The 18,909-nt window shown below is 37.5% G+C and overlaps 1 protein-coding gene across 2 annotated transcripts in view; it reads right to left on the minus strand.

The window, feature by feature from the left end:
• The window catches only part of LOC150078362 (uncharacterized), a 399,628-nt gene that overhangs the window by 53,922 nt on the left and 326,797 nt on the right, over positions 1-18,909 (minus strand). For both annotated transcript variants that reach the window (XM_090385439.1, XM_090385438.1), the window contains exon 14: positions 4,845-4,942. In XM_090385439.1, the coding sequence (XP_090241565.1) occupies positions 4,845-4,942 (98 nt within the window). The remainder of the gene's footprint in view (positions 1-4,844; positions 4,943-18,909) is intronic.

Below are 18,909 nucleotides of genomic sequence, written 5' to 3' on the forward strand. Positions count from 1 at the left end.
ACTCAAGGCATGGCCTGACCATTGCCATACAAAAAAGGGATAATCACCTCCTTTTCCTTAATAGCAAAATTCCTGTATATCATTGACAATACACCATGACCTGCTCTGGCATCTGCACTGCTCAGAAAACTTCATATCTGACTACACAATTACTCCCAGGTCTTTTTCATTTTCTACCACCCTAAGTGTAGTACCACACAGTTGGTACGTTTCGGTGGGGTTACTTCTACCCATATGCAGTACTCTGCATTTGTCAATGTTAAACTTCAGTTGCCACTTCTCAGCCCATCTGCCCAACTTTTCTAGATCCCGTTGCAGTAGCACACTGCCATTACTGTCAACCTTAGTATCATCTGCAAACTTGGATATTAAGCCTGATATACCTTCATCGATTTCATTGATAAATATATAAAACAACAGGAGGCCCAACACCGAACCCTGGTAGACTCCACTAATAGCATTAGTCCACGAAGAGCAGAATCCGTTGATTACCACTCTCTGCCTTCTCCCACACAACCACCCTTTTATCCATTGTAGCAACTTGCCCTTAATACCATACTGCTCTAATTTGTACAGCAGTCTTCCATGTGCAAAAGTATCAAAAGCTTTCCTGAAATCCAAGTATATGATATCAAAATTATTTTTTGCATCCAGTTCCTTTGTAACCACATAATAATATTCAATCAAACTGGTCAGACAAGACTTCCCCTTAACAAACCCATGCTGTGTCTGAACTATAACTACAGTCTTGTCTAGATGATCCTGCAATGCTTCTTTAACCAGTGACTCCATTATCTTTTCCAGAACAGAAGTTAAACTGACTGGTCTGTAATTACTCGTGTCACCCTTTGTGAACTGGGGGATACATTTGTACATCTCCAGTCTGTGGGACTTCCCCTGAGTCCAAATTCTCTCATAATTATCGCTAAGGGTTTGCTTACTTCCTTTGCCCATGATTATACTACATACGCTTGGTTTCTTGCATAATTTGCCATTACAGGCACTCCCCAGCTTATGTAATACCTGACTGATGGAAATTCAACTTTGCATAAGTTTTTGCTGGTTGGTGCAAACTTAAAAAAATTGTGGAAATGTATTTTGCATCCCTTAGGAATAAATGGAGGTATCGTGAAAATATCATAATGTGAACCCAATAACACATTTTTTTATTTTTATTTTTTTGGTAATTCATTGCAAGACCTCAGAAGTTGAAATTTTCGCTATATAACTAAACTATTTATCTTTCTAAAAGGTCATTTTTATATTGGAAATTGCACTACTTTCATCATTATCATATGTTCCGTTACAAGAATCAATTTTGAATACCTTTGTGATATTTTTCCAAAACACATTTATGGAGGTCACTACCATAAAACAATAGAAACAATTTGCACTTTCTGGTTTATTGGGCTTTTCTGTTAGTGCAATCTATTATAAACAGGTAGTAAACTCGATCTTATTGCATTTGCAATAATACAGATAACTCGAATTCTGTGGGTTTTTGTGTTACAGTATTATGGTGAAATAAGTTCCCCTTCACTGAAATCTTCAAATATATATAAAAAACATAAATAAATTTTCAGAATCTTCTCTTCATTCCTATTTACTTATTACAATGGAGAAGGGAAAGAGATCAACTGAAAATGCAAGTGCTGGCAGTGCCAGGAAACAAAACAAAATTGATTTAGAAATGAAGATGAATTAATTAAGAAGTACGAAGCAGAACAAAGTTTGTCATCTATTGCATGGAATTAGGTCTCGCTGCTTCGACAGTGAATAATATTTAAGGGATAGTGATCATATAAAAGAACATGTTAAAGGATCAATACTTAAGATCAACAGTGATCACAAAACAGTGTTCAGGTGCTATATCAAAGATGGAAAAACTATTAATAATATGGATGGAAAATCAGATTCAGAAGCAAGTGCCCCTGAGTCCAATGGCCATTCAACCAAAAGCAAGAAGTATTTATGAAGATATTAAAGATAAGTATGGTGAAGCCCAAGCCAAGTTCATGGCAAGCAACGGGTGGTTTAATAGGTTCAAGCATCGCACTGGTTTCCAAAACATTAAAGTATGCGGTGAAATCGCCAGTGCCAATTCTGCAGCTGCAGAGTTGTGATGTGTTGGGAAAAACCCCTTCTAATTCTCCATAGCCCTCAACTTCTGCAGCAGCACGCTTATCAGCTGGAGATGGTGATTCTGAAATTTTTGTTATTTTGTAATTTTTCCTGTGCATGAGATAAAAAATTTGAATAAATAATTCTATTTACATGTTTGTCAAACATTTTTTTTTTGCTTCAATCAAATTCAGTGCACATAGTTACTGCATAAGAATTTAGGGAAATTCTGACTTACGTAAAATTCGACTTACGCAGAGTTCTGCAGAACCCTTATGTAAGTCAGGGAGTAGCTGTATTACTACTACTACCACCACCACCACCTTAGAATTGTACCCATAATTCCAACATATTCATTACAGTAAACTCATGAAGGAATAAGTCATGTATGAAGATTGATCTAAGGTGCATGTAGCTGTACTAATTGAACTGCTCAACAATTATATTCACACACAACGCAGTGCACATAAGGCTTCTAACATTTCATCAAGTACAGTAGAGCGTCAGTTATCCGGAATAATTGATGTTAGACCTCTTCCGGATAGCCAAATTTTCCAGATAATTTTTCAGATAAGATTAAATAAATTTAATCTTACCTTACAATAAAATTAAATAAATAAGATTATTTAAAATTTTTAAATAAGATTAATTATTTAATTTTATTGGGAAAACAGAAACATCCATCCAGGCATTTTTATGATTTCTATATAAAACAGGAAAATTAAAAAGATTTTTAAAAATTCTCGGATTTTTCGACTTACCACACAGTTGATATGGACAACGAGCACGATAATGAGCATGGTCAATCTGTGCGTACCGGTGGCATTTGCACACATAGCAATTGTAACTCGCACTTTTCTCATCTTAAAACTTGGTGCAGGCATTTCTCTTTTAGTGGCTAGGGTTTTTCTCGGTAATGCTTTCCATAATAAGCCTGTCTCATCAACATTATAAATGTTTTCTTTATCATAATTTGCTATAACTAAAGCAAACTTACTTTTCAAAGGACACCACTGCCGATTTGTCTGCAGAAATTTCCTTTGTTTTGAATATTTAGTTCACGTATACCGTGTCTCAATTTAAAGTTTTTCAGCCAACCCGTGCTTGCCTTAAAATCTTCATTACCTATTAATTTTTGATTAAAATTCAATGCAACATTGGGCCAGACACTTGTTCAACTAAACTTTGCGCTGAAGAAAACAAAAAAATAAATAAAGTGAGTACATTCTGTAAAGCGGCATCTTCAGGTTTCAACATAATCTTTTTCCTGCTAGATTCTCCTTCACTATCCATAATATACACAAATTCTGTTATAGCACTGGAATTTTTCTTGACTTCATAAATTGTTGAAGTCCCCACATTAAACTCTTCGAAGAGATTTCCTAAATTTTCACCTTTTTTTAATTCTATTAATAATTTCCGTTTTTTGTTGCAATTTTAAAACCATGCGTTTTCTTTTCGTTCACATTTTACTGTTAAAAATTAAGAAAAATAATACATCACACAGTTTCAGGCTGATATTCTTACCGAATCTGGAGCAAAACTAATCTGAAATTCTCTCATGGGTTCCGAGAAAACCCATTAGTCTCTGTGACAGTTTTCTAAAGCACATTTCTGAAGGTCACATAGAATTCTAGAGGTCGCAACTATAAAACAATAAAAACAATTTGCAGTTTTCAGCTTATTGGGCATTTTGTTTGTACAATCTGTTATAAACAAGTAGTAAATGCTATCTTTCGCTTATTATAATCAAAATTTGCAAACGTGATCCCTACAACCGGAGCTTACTGTACTACCGTTAATAAAAAAAAAAAAGAAGAAAGATCAGCCTTTCAAATTATTCCAGATAACCGATGTTTTACTGTATGTACAATTTAGTATTAATATCAGCCATATGGTGAATGGAAGTCATAGGCTTTTGTGGCAACAGCCAAAAAAACAATTAGTTAATTAATTAAAAATAATAATAAATAAATAATAAAATAAACAATTTATCTGATTTACTCTTTGTGTAGGTGTCTATACAGCTGACCTTTGAAGTTTGTGGCCTCAACCACCAATGGAGGTAACTTATTTCAACAATCAACAACCTGCTGGCTAAAAGAAAACCCTGTAAACCAATGATTCTGTTCTGGAATCATTTATAACACTGAAATTTCACCATCATTCATTTTACTTTCAGCTTGCTGTGCGTTGTACACCTCAATCAAGTCTACTCTAAGGTGCCTAATTTCCATGCTCTGTAACCCTAATGTTCAGTCTTTTCATATGCTCTTTTGCTATCTCATGAGATGCACTGCCTATCTTTGGACCCCTCTCAAGAAGCTAGTGTCTTTTTTTGACCATACACTTGAACAAATTCAAATAAACAATGTTGAAATTATTTCTACATCCAGCTCAAATGAGTGGATATATGCCATCAATTCCAGAAACCTTACTCACCTTTAGGCTTAAAAGTTTTTCTAATAACCATCTGAAATTTCAGAAGATTTATTAGAAAATACACTGAATACACAGAATGTAAGAAGGTTAACAAACTCCGGTTTTAAATTTAAACAGTAAATGTTTAGCTGAAATAAAGAAATTATGATGAAGCCTTAACAAATCTACTACCATTAACAGATATTATTAAAGAAGAGCAATAAATATCCCACATAATAACGAACATTAACAGTAACAGTTTAGTTACAGAATGCTTTTAAAATTCACGAATGATCACTAACCTACAAATTTCATCTGAACGAGAATTTTGAAGCTTGCTGCTACCCGCAATGTAGACACATGTTTCTAACAGTGGCAATTTCTTTTTCATAAAATTTACCTGCAAAATGATAAAACATTTATATTCAAATTAAATGGGAAGAAACTTAAGATAAAAAAGCTGATTTTAATATTTGTTAATGACACAGGTTAAGTTTAGTGTCTAAGTTTGCTGTGATGCTAATGTGGGTAGGATGATTAATATCATTAATGCTGAAATTGTTTCTCCTTTTTTTGTCCATTCTGCCATTAATTTGTTAAAATTCAATTTGAATTTGTTTAAATTTAATTTAAAGATTCTTTAATTTAAAATACAATTCGAGACAGAAAATATACAGAATACTTGCATCAAACAGCAACTAAGGTTCAGGGGCTTATAAGGATGAAAAACTCCAGTTAGCAGTTATTAGTCAACACACACTGCAGTTTTAAATTTACACACTAAATGTTTACCTTAAGTACAGAAAGTAAGATGAACTATTAACAAACCTATTCACATTAGCAGAGATATTATTAAAGAAAGGCAAAACAATATGACGGAAAAGTGACCTACCTCCGATTCATAGAATCTCATTTTTAAAAATGAAATTCTATGAGTCAGAGTGGTGGAAGATGCAGATTACTACACATTGTTGATCTTGAGGAAGAAATGAAAAAACACCAGCTTTTTTATTTTGTTATCCATCTGATTATCCATTATTCTAAATTAAGGGTTTTGTAGATAATGGATAAATAATAATATCACATTACAGAGGCATAGTAGTAGTAGTAGTAGTAGTGGCATGTGATGCAAGAAAGCAAGTGTATGAGCTTATGCAGCATCAGCCAAAAAAAAAAAACACACACCATTCCCTCCAAATGCCTGTCTAGTTCCTCCTTAAATTTATTCAACCTATCAACTTCCACAACGACAGATGGAAGTTTGTTCCAGCAATTAACCACCTGCTGGCTAAAGGCAAATTTCCGCACATCCAATCTACATCTGTCTTTTCTTAATTTGAATTTATGCCCTCTTAGGTTCGTAATCTGAACAAGTGGAAGGATCCCATCAGAATTCAGCGTGCCGAACCCATTCAAGGCCTTATACACCTCAATCAGATCACCGCGCAGGTGCCTAGTCTCCAGCCACTGCAATTTGCAGAACTTAAGCCTCTCTTGATAAGAGGATCCCTTCATTCCCCTCACTAATCTTGTTGCCCTTCTCTGTACACGCTCAAGTAAATCTACATCCTTCCTAAAATGAGGCCTCCAGACCTGTACGCAGTACTCAAGGCGTGGCCTGACCATTGCCTTATACAGAGGGATAATCACCTCCTTTTCCCTGCTAGCAAAATTCCTATATATCATTGACAAAACCCCATGACCTGCCCTGGCAGCCTGTCTGCATTGCTCAGAAAACTTCACATCTGCCTGCACAATTACTCCCAGGTCTTTTTCATTTTCTACCACCTTAAGTGTAGTACCACACAGTTGGTACGTTTCTCTGGGGTTACTTCTACCCATATGCAGTACTTTGCATTTGTCAAGGTTAAACTTCAGTTGCCACTTCTTAGCCCATCTGCCTAAATTATCTAGATCCTGTTGCAGTAGCACACTGCCATTGCTGTCATTAACAACCCTGCCAACCTTTGAATCATCTGCAAACTTCGACACTAAGCCTGATATTCCTTCATCAATATCATTGATAAATATACAAAATAACAGTGGACCCAACACCGAACCCTGTGGGACTCCACTAATAACATTAGTCCAAGAAAAGCAGCACCCATTGATTACTACCCTCTGTCTTCTCCCACTTAACCATCCTTTTATCCATTGTAGCAACTTACCCTTAATACCATTCTGCTCCAATTTGTACAATAGTCTTCCATGCGCAACAGTGTCAAAAGCTTTCCTGAAATCCAAATATATGATATCAAAATTATTTTTTGCATCCAGTTCCTTTGTAACCACATCATAATATCCTATCAAATTTGTCAGACAAGACTTTCCCTTAACTAACCCATGCTGTGTCTGAATTATTGCTGCAGTCTTGTCTAGATGATCCTACAATGCATCTTTAACCAGCGACTCCATTATTTTACCCGGAACAGAAGTTAAACTAACTGGTCTGTAATTACCCGTGTCACCCTTCAATCCCCTTTTGTGAATTGGGGATACATTTGCACATCTCCAGTCCGTGGGAACCTCCCCTGAGTCCAAGGATGCTCTCATAATTATGGCTAACGGTTTGCTTAGTTGCTTTGCCGCCTCCTTTAATATAACTGGATAGATCCCATCCACCCCAGGTGCTTTTCTTACATTTAACTTCAACAATTTCTCTTCCACTTTGCTCTCAGTTATTACAAAATCATTAAGTATCCTGCTACAATTTGATAACCTTCTGCTCAAACCTTAATAATTCCTCACGTGTGAATGTAGATGCAAAATACTCATTCAGTTTGTTTGCTATCTGAGCAGGATCATCAACAGTCGAACCATCTATGTCAAGTAGACCAATAAGATTCATCCCCTTCCTTTTAGAGTTTATATAAGTAAAGAAATCCTTGCTGTTTTTCTTAGCGTCTTTTGCCAAGGATTTCTCGTAATCTGCCTTTGCCTGCCTAACCTCCTTTGTAACTTGGTTACAGATCAACTTGTAGCTATCATAGGCTTCTGTATCACGTGTTAATTTGTATGCATCCCATGCATTTTTCTTCTCTGTTACGAGTCTCATTAGTTCATTTGATAACCATTTAGGCCTAAACCCTGAACAATATTTCTTAATAGGTATGAAACTTTTAGTAGCATCCACGATTAATTCCTTGAATGCTTCCCACTTAGAATTTACTGTTGGTACCATCGTCAGTTGATCCCACTGTACAGAATTTAAAAACTGTCGGAGACCACTGTACTCGCCTTTATGGAAGCAAAAACCCTTTCCTTTACCCCTGATGGTAATTAAATCTTTAAGTAAATCCCACGTCAGTACACTGTGATCACTGCCACCTAGTGGTTCTTTTATCTGCAAATTCCTAATACATGAATGATCACTGCTGATAACCCACTGTACAGAATTTAAAAACTGTCGGAGACCACTGTACTCGCCTTTATGGAAGCAAAAACCCTTTCCTTTACCCCTGATGGTAATTAAATCTTTAAGTAAATCCCACGTCAGTACACTGTGATCACTGCCACCTAGTGGTTCTTTTATCTGCAAATTCCTAATACATGAATGATCACTGCTGATAACCAGATCAAGAGTATTACTTTCTTTGGTTGCCTCTCGAACATGCTGCTGCAGAAAACAATCATCCTATAAATCCACAAAAGTCTGACTAGTGTGTGAGTGACAAACCCACAAGTTCCAGTCAATATCTGGGAAGTTGAAATCCCCCATTATAAGACATTATAATGGGGGATTTCAACTTCAGACAGCCCACTCTATTTCTCTGTACAATTGTTCATTGTACTCATTCGAGTCATTAGGCCTATAACACACTCCTACTCTTATTTTTGCTTTCGCAGTGCTTATGTCACACCAAACTGACTCAACAGTGCACTGTTCATCTATATCAACTGGATGCACTTCTTTTGATTTTATGTTTTTCTTAATTAACAGCATAACACCTCCTCCCTTCCTATCCTTTCTGTACACATTGTACTCCCCAAATTCCAGTTCGGCATTCCTTATATCAGTGTGACACCATGTCTCTGATATTCCAACAATATCCGCCTTGGATGTCTTGACCAACATTTCAAATTCATCAAATTTATTTACTATACTTCTAGCATTTGTATACATGCAAGAATACAGGCTCCTACTCCTATTCTTTGTTACCCTAACACATCCCATATACCCACCCGTTCCACGATGACCACCACCCGTCCCTGAAACCCCCAAACCCCACGCTCCAGGTCGCTACTTATTCTAATAGAAGTTGTGCAAGAATCACCTTCACCTCTGCCTACAGCTACTGTTAAACTATTAGTCCTTGTATCCCCCCAAGCTATCAGTTTTCCGACCCACCTAACACTGCCTCGATAGCATCAGCAAATATTCTTGCACCCTTTCTATTTAAGTGTATCCCATCCCTGTAGAAGCAGTCTCTCCTGTTAACAAGTACAGTCCAGGCTGAAAAAAATTCTATCCCTTGAGCCTTGCACAATCTTTCCAGGGCCGAATTGATCGACAAGGCTCTCATCATAAACTCCCTCCTATCGTGTCTGGGCAGAATTGCAGACACTTTCAAATTCAACCCTATTTCACGGCTTTTTTTCAACAGTGACCTGTACTTGTTAAGCAATTCTGCCGGTCTCCTACTCTTGATATCATTAGTGCCAACATGTACAACTATATCACCTTTTGTGCCCTTAAAAGATGATATCTGCTCTACAACGTCATCAACCTTTGCCCCTGGCAGACATACCCTGGTCCTGTTCCACCTATCCTTTTTACAAAGCATGTTCCCCGTTTCCCTGACAATAGAGTCACCAACAACTACTAGTTCCTGAGGGACCAGCGCATTCTGCCTTGGTGGTTGCCGCTGTGTTGCGTGATGACCAAGTGCAAGCTCTGGCGTTGATGTGGGCAGCTGAGAGCCCGATGGGCCCCTCAATTTAGATCTTTCGAGGGCATCCACCCTGTCCTTCAAACTCTCATATAGGCCCATAACAACGCTGAGTTGTCGCCTGATTTCCTTACACTCCTTACATCGCGCACACACAAAGACATTCCCCATGGCAATATCATGTTCCGTTCCAGAGAGTTCGGCAAACATTTCACAAGTTGCACATTTTTTTAGGCTGTGATGCATTGGAGAATTGCCCCCCCTCAGTTCTCCCCTGAGTCACAGCACTCCTGCCACTTTGTGCCCGCAGCAAAGCAACGGGCACAAAGCAACGGGCACTTTGTGCCCGTTGCTTTGCTGCTCTAGTTTGGGGCATGATACTTTAAATTAATAAAATCAATAAATTAAATGTCAATACTACGCTATCTAATAGAAACAGTGAAGCGTATTACTGTTTCTATAATTATACGTTATAGCTACCTAGCTACCTCAATTAAAAATTTGAATTCCCTATCACTATATACAAAAACAATGCCTGCAATATTTGAACGAATAACGGTTTTATAAAGTATTACGTATATCTACAAAAACTGTTTATATAAATTAAAATAAAAATAACCAGCGTAATTAAAACTATAAGACTACGTATTAAGTACAATATAAAATAACAATTATGCAAATAAAAAGCAAACATTTATCGTTTTTTTCAGAGCCTGTAACTCGCAGCTGTATTTTCTAAAGAGAGTCAGCGCCCTCATATCGGCATACAGAATAAGTGATAAGAGAAAGAATAATTGACTAAAATGACTATGGTTCAAGGTTTAGATCAAAATGATGTCAGTTGAATTGACAAGTTTAATGGCAGAAAATAAAAATTCATGAGATGATTATATATTATCAAGAAAAACAGAATGCTATGCTAAGCATAAATTAGTCTGCGTCTGTATTCAGAGGCTAATCATGTTAAGGCCAATTATGAGAAATCTTTCATACCAGAAGTGGATGAACCCACACTGGTCCACTTAGTGTAGATAGCACAACTATTGACAATGCTGTAAAGGCTGTTGACTGAATAAATATTTTGCATCTACATTCACACATGAAGAGGAGATGGGATAACAGAAGTCTATCTAATAGTGATTAGGAATTAAATTATATCTGAAAATTTTATGATACCTGAAAGGAAGCAGTAAAAGAAACTATTGCAGCTAAAAAGTAAACAAGGTATCTGGGGTTGATGAAATCTATCTAATTATAAAACAAGCAGAAAAGAGGTAATCAAACCCACAGCTATAATAATGAGCCATCCTTGGATGCCTCATTATAGCTATATTATAGGAGAAATTCCTACGGAGTGTGTACATGAAAATGTCTCTCCTATTCAGAAGAGCAGGGGTCAAAGGGTGAAGCGAATAATTAAAGATTTGTAAGTTTACTTCTGTCCCAGCAAAAATAATAAAATCAACAGTTAAAGAAGTAATACAATATCATCTCAATAGCAGTGAAGTTATAAGGCAATCACATAATAATATAAGGATTTGTTGGTCATGCCTGACCTTAGCTTCTCTACATGTAACAAACAAGCTGAATGCAAAAAGTTTGACATAATATACTTAGATTTCAGTAAAGGAAATGACAGGACAAATTTAAACAGTTGCTCTGCATGAGCAATTGTATAAATTGCAGCAATTAGGTGATGGTTACTACTATGAATAAAGGATGGTTAAGTGGTAGGAGACAGTACTTATCAATGGCCATGGCTCTTTATGGATTAATGCTGAGTGGAATACCACAAGATTTGGTGTTGGGGCCATTACTGATTTTACTATTTGCTAATGACACAGGTATTTCAAGTTTAGTGTCTAAGTTTGCTGTGATGCTAATGTGGGTAGGATGATTAATATTATTAATTACAGTATGCTACTTTAACCAGGTCTAAAGAAAATAGGTATATGGGCTAAAAATGTTAATTGAAATTTAACACTGATAAGGACAAGTTACTGAATTTTGGGGGAGCCTGTAACCCCTAGAGGGCGCGTCCCCAGGTGGCGGATCGGGGAATGCCTCCCATTGGGTGGTAGAAGGGAAATCAAATACCTTCCGCGGACCAACAGGTAGAAGTCCAACCTCTCTACAGCAATGGCAACCCTTTTTCCATGAGAAGTCAGTTCACAGATTTACAAAGCATAGGCAGGCAGCATCGCCTCTAACTTTACATGTGAGCTAAGGGCAATCCTTGAGGCTCTAAATAGTTATATTTCACTAAGAGACATAGACAGAGCCAGAGGGCTTGTAATCTTCTGCAACTCAAGAGCGGCCCTGCTGGCAATAAAACATGGACGCACAGGACTCACACAGGACATTCACCGACATTTGGAGACAGTTCATCAATTGGGAAAGAGCTACACACTACAGTGGATGCCTGCACATGTGGGTATAGAAGGAAATGAGGCGGCCGATAAACTGGCAAAAGAGGCAAGAAACTTAAATCACAACACCTCAAAAACCATAACTCTAGATGATGCTAACGCCATCGCCAGACACAGACTCAGACAGAAACATATAGAAACTGATCACCAAATCTGCGAGATTAATGCAAATAGGAACATCACTAAGACCATTGCCAGACTGAGAACTCGACACATGGCAGGTATGAAAATTAGTGCGGATGGTACCAGAACTTATAAACTTTGCAGAAACTGTCCGAAAGAACAGCTTACTCCGGAACACATCTTCAGCTGTCCTGCAATTCAGGCGACTTTGCAAAGCATGGACGAATCCCCTTTTCAGGGAGAACTTTATAACGAAAAGATCGTGGACTTAGCTAAAGCAGTGATATCAGCGCATGGTTCAATTTGACTTCAAATGGACACGACACCAACCAACCAACCAACCAACCAACTGAATTTTGCTTGCAACAGTCCCAGAACAGATACCATTTGAGTAATACCAAACTCAAGGTAGTAGTTGTTATTTTTGGTGGAAGAGCTGCTTAGGCCATATTATGCTCTCAAATGGTAGTAAATAATGAAAAAGACACAGGGACAACTGTATGGTCCATCATGAAGTTTTCTTAGCACTGCAGTCTGGCTGCTGAGCTCACGGGATTCTATTGTAAAAAGAAACGGAAGCCCCACATCTTGAATACTGCATACAGGTTTGGAAACCTCATTTTAGAAAGAATGCAGATCTGTTGGGAAGAGTGCAGAGAAAAGCAATACGATTACCTGGGGGCACAATGGGGTATTCTTACCAAAAAAAGAGACTTGAGTTTCATAAGTTGTAGAACTGGAAACTAGGCATCTGCAAGGACACCTGATATATAAAACAGCAACCCAAGATATGTTTGACCCTCAGAATGAAGGCTGATGAACTGGACATGAATAAGGAGACAATTCGTTGAATTTTACATGAAGATTTAAGAAAAAGGAAGGTCTGTTCAAAATCTGTGCCGCAGAGCCTCAAGGATGAGCAGAAGCAATGAAGAGTGTCATTATGTGAAAAATGCATCCAGACTTGTCAAGGTCCTAATTTCTTTGACTGTATTGTCACTGGAGATGAGTTTTGGATGTTTTAAGTACAACGTAATGAAGCATCACAGCATGGTATGGACTTCAACTTCTTCAACATGGTGTAAAAAATTTTGTTTACAGAAGTACAGGATCAAGATGATGCTCATCAAGTTTTTTGAAAAACAGACTGTGATTCACACGAAATTTGTACCTGAAGGGAAGACAATCAATGCTGTAGTCTACATACAGGTGCTTCAAAGACTGCTGAAGTGCATTTCCTGGGTGAGACCTCAGGGAAAATGCACAACAATGCCCCTACTCATTCCATACTTGTTATGAAGACATTTCTAATGAAACATATCATTATACAGTTCAATCATCCACCCTAATCTCCTGATCTAGCAGCAGACTGCTTCATTCCCAAGGAGAAAACTCCTCTCAAAGGAAAGAGATTTCAGGATGTTGAGGATATAAAGTAAAACTTAACTGCAAAACTGAATATCATCTCTTTGGACACCTTCACTAACTCTTTCCAGAAACTTTCGGAATGGTGTAATAAATGCATTTAATCAGGTGATGATTACTTTGAATAAAAATAAAACAATTTTCGAGACCCTTCATATTGTGTTCTTTTTATTGCACCAGTCCGAGAACTTTATTGCAGCACCTAGTATCACAACTGATATACTCAGTTATATATAAATAAAACTTGTTCTCTCCCACCCTGCAGAGGAAAATGTTAATTTTTGAGATTTTTTTTTTAAATGAGAAATTAATTTTTCTTCAATGTATTTTTTATTGCATTTCTAACTGAGGTGCAAGATAGGGGGGTGAAAGTGAAATGTAATTACTCTTGGATAAGTCATGTCATTTATAAAATTTAATTGTTTAATTAAGCAACTATACAGTAGATGATACAGTAGCTCAGTGGTGCACACTTTGAAAACCACTGCAATAGCTGATATCCCTGTGAAGTTTTTGTTCTGTTTTTGCCAGTGATTGTCACAGAATGTGTTGTTTTGCCATGAACTGTATTATTTTTTATACTAGCATATTGGATACTAATGTAAGCATGATCATGTTCCCTCTAGGCAAACATGATCACACTTGCATTATACCTGAAACCATGATATAATGAAGTGATATATATTAAGGTTGCAATGCAAATAACAAAAGATTGTCTAAAAGGCTGGCATTTACTGTGACTATATTTTTCTTGAGGAAGATTGATTGTTATGTTGTAGCATCACCCACAGATGAAAATAAGTTATTATTTTGACCAAAGGAATAAAATAGCAGCAAAAAAAGGCAAGGGGAGAGTATAATAAGGTACATTTAATGATTTATTAAAGAGGTATACTTTTCTTCTTGCCAATAAATGGGCTGTATATAAGCCAGAAGGTTATCAAATTGTAGCAGGGTGCTTAATGATTTTTTAAAAACTGATAGCAAAGTGGAGGAAAAATTGCTGAAGTTAAACATAAGAAAGACACCAGGGGTGGATGGGATCTATCCAGTTATATTAAAGGAGGAAATAAGGGAACTAAGCAAACCCTTAGCCATAATTATGAGAGCATCCTTGGACTCAGGGACTGGAGACGTGTAAATGTATCCCCAATTCACAAAGGGGGATCAAAGGGTGACACGAGTAATTACAGACCAGTTAGTTTAACTTGTGTTCAGGGTAAAATAATGGAGTCACTGGTTAAAGATGCACTGTAGCATCAACTAGACAAGACTACAGCAATAATTCAGACACAGCATGAGTTTGTTAAGGGAAAGTCTTGTCCGACAAATTTGATAGGATATTATGACGTGGTTACAAAGGAACTGGATGCAAAAAATAATTTTGATATCATATACTTGAATTTCAGGAAAGCTTTTGACGCTGTTGCGCATGGAAGACTTCTGTACAAATTGGAGCAGAATGGTATTAAGGGTAAGTTGCTACAATGGATAAAAGGATGGTCCACTTGATATCAATCGTTCGACTGTTGATGATCCTGCTCAGATAGCTAACAAACTGAATGAGTATTTTGCATCTACATTCACATGAGTTATTAAGGAAGGAAAATGCCAGAAGCTTATCAAACTGTAACAGGGTGCTTAATAATTTCGCAATAACTGAGAGCAAAGTGGAGGAGAAACTTTTGAAGTTAAACATAAGAAAGGCTCCTGGGGTGGATGTGATCTATCCAGTTATATTAAAGGAGGCAATAAAGGAACTAAGCAAACCCTTAGCCATAATTATGAGAGCATCTTTGGACTCGGGAAGTCCTCACGGCATGGAGATATGCAAACGTATCCCCAATTCACAAAGGGGGAAAGGAATAATTACAGATCAGTTAGTTTAACTTCTGTTCTGGGGAAAATAATGGAGTCACTGGTTAAAGATGCACTGAAGGATCATCTAGACAAGACTGCAATAATTCAGACACAACATGCATTTGTTAAGCAATAATTCAGACATAGCATGTGTTTGTTAAGGAAACGTCTTGTCCGACAAATTTGACTGGATACTATGATGTGGTTACAAGGGTACTGGATGCAAAAAATAATTTTGATATCATATACTTGGATTTCAGGAAAGCTTTCAACACTGTTATGCATGGAAGACTACTGTACAAAATGGAGCAGAATGGTACTAAGGGTAACTTGCTACAATGGATTAAAGTGTGGTTGAGTGGGAGAAGACAGAGCGGTAATCAATGGATGTAGCTCTTCGTGGACTAATGTTATTAGTGGTCTCCACAGGGTTCGATGTTGGGATTACTATTGTTTTGTATATTTATCAATGATATTGATGAAGGTATATCAGGCTTAGTGTCAAAGTCTGCAGATGATACAAAGGTTGGCAGGGTTGTCAATGACACTAATGACAGTACACTACTGCAACAGAATCTAGAGAAATTGAGCAGATGGGCTGAGAATTAGAATTAAAGTGTGGTTGATTGGGAGAAGACAGAGTGGTAATCAATGGATGCAGCTCTTCGTGGACTAATGTTATTAGTGGTCTCCACAGGGTTCGATGTTGGGCCTACTATTGTTTTGTATATTTATCAATGATATTGATGAAGGTATATCAGGCTTAGTGTCGAAGTCTGCAGATGATACAAAGGTTGGCAGGGTTGTCAATGACACTAATGACAGTACGCTACTACAACAGAATCTAGAGAAATTGAGCAGATGGGCTGAGAAATGGCAACTAAAGTTTAACATTGACAAATAAAAAGTACTACATATTGTCGAAGTAACCCCAGAGGAACATACCAACTGTGTGGAACTACATGTAAGAGGGTAGAAAATGAAAAAGACTTGGGGGTAATTGTGCAGTCAGATATGAAGTTTTCTGAGCAATGCAAACAGGCTGCCAGGGCAGGTCATGGGGTTTTGTCAATTATATACAGGAATTTTGCTAGCAGGGAAAAGGAGGTGATTGTCCCTCTGTATAAGGCAATGGTCAGGCCACGCCTTGAGCACTGCGTACAGGTCTGGATGCCTCATTTTAGGAAGGATGTAGATTTGCTTGAGCATGTACAGAGAAGGGCAACAAGATTGGTGAGGGGAATGAAGGGATCCTCTTACCAAGAGAGGCTTAAGTTCTGCAAATTGCATTGGCTGGAGACTAGGCACCTGCACGGTGATCTGATTGAGGTGTATAAGGCTTTGAATGGGTTGAGCACGCTGAATTCTGCCTTCACTTGTTCAGATTACGAACCTAAGGGGGCATAAATTCAAATTAAGGAAAGACAGATGTAGAATAGATGTGAGGAAATTTGCCTTTAGCCAGCGGGTGGTTAATTGCTGGAACAAACTTCCATCTGTCGTTGTGGAAGTTGATAGATTAAATAAATTTAAGGATAAATTGGACAAATATTTAGAGGGAATAGTTGTGTAATTTTTCTTTTTTTTTTTTTTTTTTGGCTGATGCTGCATAAGCTCATAACGCTTGCTTTCTTGCATCACATGCCATTGTTGCTACTACTACTACTGCCGAATGAATGTAATACATAAATGATACAAGATGCAAAAGATAATACGGAATGATCAAGAAGTCAATCCAACTCAAAGTTTAGGTGGCTATAAACCTATCTGCATGACTGACCCACCACTTGAAACAGTTACACTTAGCAGTATAACTGTTTCCGATTCCAGTGCCATATTTCAAGGGAACTTCCAGAGCTGCTGGGAGTCATCATGGAACAAGTAAATACTTGGGCTGTGTTAGGGTTACTAAGAATAAGAAACAAGTGCATGTACACTAATGCTAGAAGTATAGTAAATAAAACTGATGAATTTGAAGTGCTGATCAAGACATCAAAGGCAGATAACGTTGGGATATCAGAGACATGGTGTCACATAGATCTAAGCAGTGCAGAATTGGAATTTGGGGAGTAAAATGTGTACAGATAGGATAGGCAGGGTAGGAAGGGAGGAGGGGTTATGCTGTTAGTTAAGAAACACAAAATCTAAGGAAGTGCATCCATTTGACAAGAGTGGACGGTGCAATGTTGATTCTGTTTGGTGTGACATAAACACTGGGAAAGGGAAAATGAGAGTAGGAGTATGTTATAGGACTAATGACTCTGAAGAGTACAATGAACAGTTGTGCAGAGAAATAAAATGGGTCAGTAAATCAGCATGTCTTGTAATGGGGGATTTTAACTTTCCAGATATTGACTGGAACTTGTGGGTTGGTCACTCGCACTCTAGCAAGACTTGTGGATTTATTGGAGAATTGTTTTCTACAGCAACGTGTTCAATGAGCAACCAGAGGGAGTAATACTCTTGATCTGATTATCAGCAGTGATTATTCATGCATTAAGAATTTGCAGATAAAAGGAACCACTAGGTGACAGTGATCGCAGTGTACTGATGTGGGATTTACTTAAAGATGTAACTACATCAAGGATAAAAGGAAGGGTTTTTGTTTTCGTAAAGGTGACTACAGTGGTCTCAGGCAGTTTTTAAATTCTATACAGTGGGAATAACTGATGATGTTACCAACGGTGAATTCTAAATGGGAAGCCTTCAGGGACTTGATCGTGGAGGCTACTAAGCTTTTCATACCAACTAAGAAATACTGTTCATAGTTCAGGCCTAAACGGATGTCTGATGAATTAATGAGGCTCGTGACAGAAAAGAAAAATGCATGGGATGCAGATAAATTATCAGGCGACACAGAAGCCTATGGCAGATATGTTAGTCTGTAATAAAGTCACAAAGGAGGTTAGGCAGGCAAAGGCAGATTACAAGAAATCTTTGGCAAAGGACGCAAAGAAAAACAGCAAAGAGTTCTTTACTTATGTAAACTCTACAAGGAAGGGGATGAATCAGATTGGTCCACTTAACATAGATGGTTCAACTATTGATGATCCTGCTCAAGTAGCAGATAAACCGAATGAGCATTTTGCATCTATATTCACACATGAGGAGTTATTCAAGGAGAGAAATGCCAGAAGTTTATCATATTCTAACAGAGAGATAAGTGATTTTGTAATAACTGAGAACAAAGTGGAGGAGAAATTGTTGAAGTTAAACATAAAAAAGGCACCTGAGGCAGATGGAATCTATCCAGTTATAATGAAGGAAATAGCAATGAAAATGAGCAAACCCTTAGCCATAATTATGATAGCATTCTTAGAATCAGGGGAGGTCCCCATGGACTGGAGATGTGTAAATGTATCCCCAATTCAAAAAGGAAGTTCAAAGGGCGAGGGGTTATGCTGTTGATTCTGTTTAGTGTGACATAAACACTGGGAAAGGGAAAATGAGAGTAGGAGTATGTTATAGGCCTAATGACTTTGAAGAGTACAATGAACAGTTGTGCAGAGAAATGAAATGGGTCAGTAAATCAGCATGTCTTGTAATGGGGGTATAAGTATAGACCTGTTAGTTTAACTTCAATTCCAGGGAAAATAATGGAGTCACTGGTTAAGGAGATGACACAGGATCACCTAGACAAG

Source organism: Mastigoproctus giganteus, chromosome 11 (genome assembly GCF_048544385.1).
Source record: "Mastigoproctus giganteus isolate SK-2022 chromosome 11, ASM4854438v1, whole genome shotgun sequence".
Taxonomy (NCBI): Eukaryota; Metazoa; Arthropoda; class Arachnida; order Uropygi; family Thelyphonidae; genus Mastigoproctus; species Mastigoproctus giganteus.